Source organism: Coregonus clupeaformis, chromosome 16 (genome assembly GCF_020615455.1).
Source record: "Coregonus clupeaformis isolate EN_2021a chromosome 16, ASM2061545v1, whole genome shotgun sequence".
In the NCBI taxonomy this organism is placed as follows: Eukaryota; Metazoa; Chordata; class Actinopteri; order Salmoniformes; family Salmonidae; genus Coregonus; species Coregonus clupeaformis.
In genome coordinates, this window is record NC_059207.1 from 59,945,425 (window position 1) to 59,952,942 (window position 7,518).

General features: G+C 43.8%; 1 protein-coding gene across 1 annotated transcript in view; it reads left to right on the forward strand.

The window, feature by feature from the left end:
* The window catches only part of csmd2 (CUB and Sushi multiple domains 2), a 421,278-nt gene that overhangs the window by 224,773 nt on the left and 188,987 nt on the right, over positions 1-7,518 (forward strand). Inside the window, exons 31-33 of the mRNA XM_045225492.1 lie at positions 2,764-2,860; positions 3,961-4,065; positions 5,176-5,294. Of these exons, the coding sequence (XP_045081427.1) occupies positions 2,764-2,860; positions 3,961-4,065; positions 5,176-5,294 (321 nt within the window). The remainder of the gene's footprint in view (positions 1-2,763; positions 2,861-3,960; positions 4,066-5,175; positions 5,295-7,518) is intronic.

Genomic DNA, 7,518 nt, shown 5'->3' on the forward strand with positions numbered 1-7,518 from the left:
ATGGGGAAGAGAGGAGTGATGATAGTAAACAGAAAGAGGAAGATGGGGAAGAGAGGAGTGATGATAGTAAAGAGGAAGATGGGGAAGAGAGGAGTGATGATAGTAACGAGGAAGATGGGGAAGAGAGGAGTGATGATAGCAAAGAGGAAGATGGGGAAGAGAGGAGTGATGATAGTAAACAGAAAGAGGAAGATGGGAAGAGAGGAGTGATGATAGTAAAGAGGAAGATGGGAAAGAGAGGAGTGATGATAGTAAAGAGGAAGATGGGGAAGAGAGGAGTGATGATAGCAAAGAGGAAGAGGAAGATGGGGAAGAGAGGAGTGATTATAGTAAACAGAAAGAGGAAAATGGGGAAGAGAGGAGTGATGATAGTAAAGAGGAAGATGGGGAAGAGAGGAGTGATGATAGTAACGAGGAAGATGGGGAAGAGAGGAGTGATGATAGCAAAGAGGAAGAGGAAGATGGGAAGAGAGGAGTGATGATAGTAAAGAGGAAGAGGAAGATGGGAAAGAGAGGAGTGATGATAGTAAAGAGGAAGATGGGGAAGAGAGGAGTGATGATAGCAAAGAGGAAGAGGAATATGGGGAAGAGAGGGGTGATGATGGTAAACAGAAAGAGGAAGATGGGAAGAGAGGAGTGATGATAGTAACGAGGAAGATGGGGAAGAGAGGAGTGATGATAGCAAAGAGGAAGAGGAGGATGGGGAAGAGAGAAGTGATGATAGTAAACAGAAAGAGGAAGATGGGGAAGAGAGGAGTGATGATAGTAAAGAGGAAGATGGGGAAGAGTGGAGTGATGATAGTAAAGAGGAAAATGGGGAAGAGAGGAGTGATGAAAGTAAAGAGGAAGATGGGGAAGAGAGGAGTGATGATAGTAACGAGGAAGATGGGGAAGAGAGGAGTGATGATAGCAAAGATGAAGATTGGGAAGAGAGGAGTGATGATAGTAAACAGAAAGAGGAAGATAGGGAAGAGAGGAGTGATGATAGTAAACAGAAAGAGGGAGATGGGGAAGAGAGGAGTGATGATAGTAAAGAGGAAGATGGGGAAGAGAGGAGTGATGATAGTAATGAGGAAGATGGGGAAGAGAGGAGTGATGATAGCAAAGAGGAAGATGGGGAAGAGAGGAGTGATGATAGTAAACAGAAAGAGGAAGATGGGGAAGAGAGGAGTGATGATAGTAAAGAGGAAGATGGGGAAGAGAGGAGTGATGATAGTAACGAGGAAGATGGGGAAGAGAGGAGTGATGATAGCAAAGAGGAAGAGGAGGATGGGGAAGAGAGAAGTGATGATAGTAAACAGAAAGAGGAAAATGGGGAAGAGAGGAGTGATGATAGTAAACAGAAAGAGGAAGATGGGGAAGAGAGGAGTGATGATAGTAAAGAGGAAGATGGGGAAGAGAGGAGTGATGATAGTAACGAGGAAGATGGGGAAGAGAGGAGTGATGATAGCAAAGATGAAGATGGGGAAGAGAGGAGTGATGATAGTAAACAGAAAGAGGAAGATGGGGAAGAGAGGAGTGATGATAGTAAAGAGGAAGAGGAAGATGGGAAAGAGAGGAGTGATGATAGTAAAGAGGAAGATGGGGAAGAGAGGAGGAATGATAGCAAAGAGGAAGAGGAAGATGGGGAAGAGAGGAGTGATTATAGTAAACAGAAAGAGGAAAATGGGGAAGAGAGGAGTGATGATAGTAAAGAGGAAGATGGGGAAGAGAGGAGTGATGATAGTAACGAGGAAGATGGGGAAGAGAGGAGTGATGATAGCAAAGAGGAAGAGGAAGATGGGAAGAGAGGAGTGATGATAGTAAAGAGGAAGAGGAAGATGGGAAAGAGAGGAGTGATGATAGTAAAGAGGAAGATGGGGAAGAGAGGAGTGATGATAGCAAAGAGGAAGAGGAAGATGGGGAAGAGAGGGGTGATGATGGTAAACAGAAAGAGGAAGATGGGAAGAGAGGAGTGATGATAGTAAAGAGGAAGATGGGGAAGAGAGGAGTGATGATAGTAACGAGGAAGATTGGGAAGAGAGGAGTGATGATAGCAAAGAGGAAGAGGAGGATGGGGAAGAGAGAAGTGATGATAGTAAACAGAAAGAGGAAGATGGGGAAGAGAGGAGTGATGATAGTAAAGAGGAAGATGGGGAAGAGTGGAGTGATGATAGTAAAGAGGAAAATGGGGAAGAGAGGAGTGATGATAGTAAAGAGGAAGATGGGGAAGAGAGGAGTGATGATAGTAAAGAGGAAGATGGGGAAGAGAGGAGTGATGATAGTCAACAGAAAGAGGAAGATGGGGAAGAGAGGAGTGATGATAGTAAAGAGGAGGATGGGGAAGAGATGAGTGATGATAGTAAACAGAAAGAGGAAGATGGGGAAGAGAGGAGTGATGATAGCAAACAGAAAGCTTGATGAGAGACAACAGATATCCAGGTAATGTTGTTTCAAGTTGAAAGGTGCTAAACGTTTAATAACAGAATAATAAATATAATCAGCAAAGTTAATCGTCTGATGTGACAACGTAAATCCTTTATCAGTTAGTTACCATGCCAACTGTGAACATCCACTATCAGGCTATATTTGGAGGGGAAGAGCAAATATTTTATAGATTTACTAACCCACCTGAGTGTGAGAGTGGCTGTCATGATGGTGTAGGCAACGCATTTGAGGGCTAGGTTGTAAATAGAATTGTTTGAAACATTAAGGTGGTTTAACCTCTGTCTTGTCCTCTCCTCTCCTCTCCTCTCCTCTCCTCTTTTTCTCTCTCCTCCTCAGATCCAGGTGATCAGTTTTGTGACGGAACAGAACTGGGATTCTCTAGAGGTGTTTGATGGAGGAGACAACAGTGACACCATGCTGGGCAGCTTCTCAGGTGAGTCACGCTCTCCCTGTTTATTTATTTATATGTCTCCCTCTCTCTTTCTCTCCTTCTCTCTCTTTCTCTCCTTCTCTCTCTTTCTCTCCTTCTCTCTCTTTCTCTGTGTGTTGGTGGAGTATTGTGCCTTGCTGTTTAGGTGAGGTGAGGATTGTTAAATGAATGCATTTTTCAAAGCCACCAATATATCCGTGACTTCCATTAGTTGCTCAACACTACTGTGACCTGTTACTGTGGTACTCAATAGTGGAGCAAAGAGAAGCAGCAAGTTCATGTTGATCTGCATTACAGACTGTTGCTGTATCAACGCTCACTGAAGCTCAAAGCAGGTGTATTAGAAATGTGTATTGTTGAAAAGGTTACCTTTATTTTAGAGATCATTAGTTGATCCTCTCTTGGGTTTAACCTCATCATATAACTATGCTGTAGAGCTCTTATTTTTGTTTCCCATTGGAATGAGACCAGGTTTAAATGTGCCCTGAAGAAACAACAGAGGAATCACAAACGTAAAATGAATACTTCACTATGGTGTTAAGATGAATGAGCCAATCAGAGCGGGCCATGTGAGCAGGGTGTTGTAGACCCAGAACTCTGAACCGAAGCCAAGGATTTCATCAGTCCTGTACTCCTCCTGCCTCAGTAATCATTTCACTGTAAAGTCCACACCTGTTGTATCCGACGCCTGCGAATAACACCTGCTATGTTATATCGCTCTTATATGAATAATAATAATCATAATATGATTAATAGTAATAATAATAATAATAATAATAATAATAATAATATGCCATTTAGCAGACGCTTTCATCCAAAGCGACTTACAGTCAAGTGTGCATACATTTTTACGACATGCACTACCAATTGAGCTACAGAAGTCACGGATATATTGGTGGTTTTGAAAGATGCATTCATTTAACCATCCCCACCTCACCAGTCATTATGAATAAACTTCTAACAACGCCTATCGGTTCATACAAGCGATATCAGTACCTAAAAATGGATATCTTCTGTCCTCTTAATATAACCATTGTAAGATAAATAAGGCTTGATGAAGGGTTGAATGTGTTGATGAAGAGTACTATTGGTCTCCCCTCCAGGAACGACGGTCCCGGCTCTCCTGAACAGCACGTCCAACCAGCTCTACCTCCACTTCTTCTCTGACATCAGTGTGTCTGCTGCCGGCTTCAGGCTGGAATACAAGAGTAAATATACAACACAAACCATGTTGAAATATACTATAGTATCAATGGGATGTGTAGTGTCCTCCTAGTTAAATATACTATAGTATCAATGGGATGTGTAGTGTCCTCCTAGTTAAATATACTATAGTATCAATGGGATGTGTAGTGTCCTCCTAGATAAATATACTATAGTATCAATGGGATGTGTAGTGTCCTCCTAGTTAAATATACTATAGTATCAATGGGATGTGTAGTGTCCTCCTAGTTAAATATACTATTGTATCAATGGGATGTGTAGTGTCCTCCTAGTTAAATATACTATGGTATCAATGGGATGTGTAGTGTCCTCCTAGTTAAATATACTATGGTATCAATGGGAAGTGTAGTGTCCTCCTAGTTAAATATACTATAGTATCAATGGGATGTGTAGTGTCCTCCTAGTTAAATATACTATAGTATCAATGGGATGTGTAGTGTCCTCCTAGTTAAATATACTGTAGTATCAATGGGATGTGTAGTGTCCTCCTAGTTAAATATACTGTAGTATCAATGGGATGTGTAGTGTCCTCCTAGTTAAATATACTATGGTATCAATGGGATGTGTAGTGTCCTCCTAGATAAATATACTGTAGTATCAATGGGATGTGTAGTGTCCTCCTAGTGTGATGCGTGTGATAGAAGGAGTCAGGCGCAGGAGAGTAATTCGAATCCAAAGAGTTTATTCCGTCGATAAACAGTTGTGCAAGCATGCGACAACAAAACTCAGGCACAGGGGAAATATCTACCCTGGCAACAACAAGGTAAGGGTAGCTCAACCGAGCTAAACACAGCTCACTACAAACAATCACCCACACAGACAAGGAAGCAGAGGGAACACTTATACAATGACTAATTGGGGATAAGGACCAGGTGTGTGTGATTAATTAGACAAGACAAGTGGAGTGATGATAAATGGATTGACAGCAGCTAGTAAGCTGGTGACTACTGTGGTATCAATGGGATGTGTAGTCTGTCTGTCTGTCTGTCTGTCTGCGTCTCTCTCTCTCTCTCTCTCTCTCTCTCTCTCTCTCTCTCTCTGTCTCACTCTGTCTCTCTCCTTATTTTTCTCATCTCGTCCTCTCTCCATCTCAGCGGTCTCTCTGACCAGTTGTCCAGAGCCAGTGGTTCCTATGAATGGTATCAAGGTGGGAGAGAGACTCCAGATGAACAATGTTGTCTCATTCCAGTGTGAGCCAGGATACACATTACAGGTGAGGGTCAAACTTTGATATGACTACAGAGAAAGTAGTGGTGGTTTTGATGATGATGATAATGATGATGAGGAGGAGGAGGAGGAGGAGGAGGAGGAGGAGGAGGAGGAAGACAAAACCAGTTAGTAGTAGTAGCAGTAGCAGTAATAGTAGACAGCAAGGTACACATGTCTCTGGGTATCAGAGTTCAGACACAACCTAAGAGGTAGAGGAAGACACTTGTTGACATTGAAGTTACATCACATATGGTGAGATATCACCCTCCAACAGCTCACTAAGTTACATCACATATGGTGAGATATCACCCTCCCACAGCTCACTAAGTTACATCACATATGGTGAGATATCACCCTCCAACAGCTCACTAAGTTACATCACATATGGTGAGATATCACCCTCCAACAGCTCACTAAGGTACATCACATATGGTGAGATATCACCCTCCAACAGCTCACTAAGTTCCATCACATATGGTGAGATATTACCCTCCAACAGCTCACTAAGTTCCATCACATATGGTGAGATATCACCCTCCAACAGCTCACTAAGTTCCATCACATATGGTGAGATATCACCCTCCCACAGCTCACTAAGGTACATCACATATGGTGAGGGAGAGAAGAGAATAGAGGAGACTGATTAGGGAGAGAAGAGAGGACAGGAGAATGATTAGGGAGAGAAGAGGGGACAGGAGACTGATTAGGGAGGGAAGAGAGGACAGGAGACTGATTAGGGAGAGAATAGAGGACAGGAGACTGATTAGGGAGAGAAGAGAGGACAGGAGATTGATTAGGTAGAGAATAGAGGACATGAGACTGATTAGGGAGACAAGAGAGGACAGGAGACTGATTAGGGAGAGAAGAGAGGACAGGAGCCTGATTAGGGAGAGAAGAGAGGACAGGAGACTGATTAGGTAGAGAAGAGAGGACAGGAGACTGATTAGGGAGAGAAGAGAGGACAGGAGACTGATTAGGGAGAGAAGAGAGGACAGGAGACTGATTAGGTAGAGAAGAGAGGACAGGAGACTGATTAGGGAGACAAGAGAGGACAGGAGACTGATTAGGGAGAGAAGAGAGGACAGGAGACTGATTAGGGAGAGAAGAGAGGACATGAGACTGATTAGGGAGAGAAGAGAGGACAGGAGACTGATTAGGGAGAGAAGAGAGGACAGGAGACTGATTAGGGAGAGAAGAGAGGACAGGAGACTGATTAGGGAGAGAAGAGAGGACAGGAGACTGATTAGGGAGAGAAGAGAGGACAGGAGACTGATTAGGGAGAGAAGAGAGGACAGGAGACTGATTAGGGAGAGAAGAGAGGACATGAGACTGATTAGGGAGAGAAGAGAGGACATGAGACTGATTAGGGAGAGAAGAGAGGAAAGGAGACTGATTAGGGAGACAAGAGAGGACAGGAGAATGATTAGGGAGACAAGAGAGGAGAGGAGACTGATTAGGGAGAGAAGAGAGGACAGGAGACTGATTAAGGAGAGAAGAGAGGACAGGAGCCTGATTAGGGAGAGAAGAGAGGACAGGAGACTGATTAGGTAGAGAAGAGAGGACAGGAGACTGATTAGGGAGAGAAGAGAGGACAGGAGACTGATTAGGGAGAGAAGAGAGGAAAGGAGACTGATTAGGTAGAGAAGAGAGGACAGGAGACTGATTAGGGAGAGAAGAGAGGACAGGAGACTGATTAGGGAGAGAAGAGAGGAAAGGAGACTGATTAGGGAGACAAGAGAGGACAGGAGACTGATTAGGGAGCGAAGAGAGGACAGGAGACTGATTAGGTAGAGAAGAGAGGACAGGAGACTGATTAGGGAGAGAAGAGAGGACAGGAGACTGATTAGGGAGAGAAGAGAGGAAAGGAGAATGATTAGGGAGAGAAGAGAGGACAAGAGACTGATTAGGGAGACAAGAGATGAGAGGAGACTGTTTAGGGAGAGAAGATAGGACAGGAGACTGATTAGGGAGAGAAGAGAGGACAGGAGACTGATTAGGGAGAGAAGAGAGGAAAGGAGAATGATTAGGTAGAGAAGAGAGGACAGGAGACTGATTAGGGAGAGAAGAGAGGACAGGAGACTGATTAGGGAGAGAAGAGAGGAAAGGAGACTGATTAGGGAGACAAGAGAGGACAGGAGACTGATTAGGGAGCGAAGAGAGGACAGGAGACTGATTAGGTAGAGAAGAGAGGACAGGAGACTGATTAGGGAGAGAAGAGAGGACAGGAG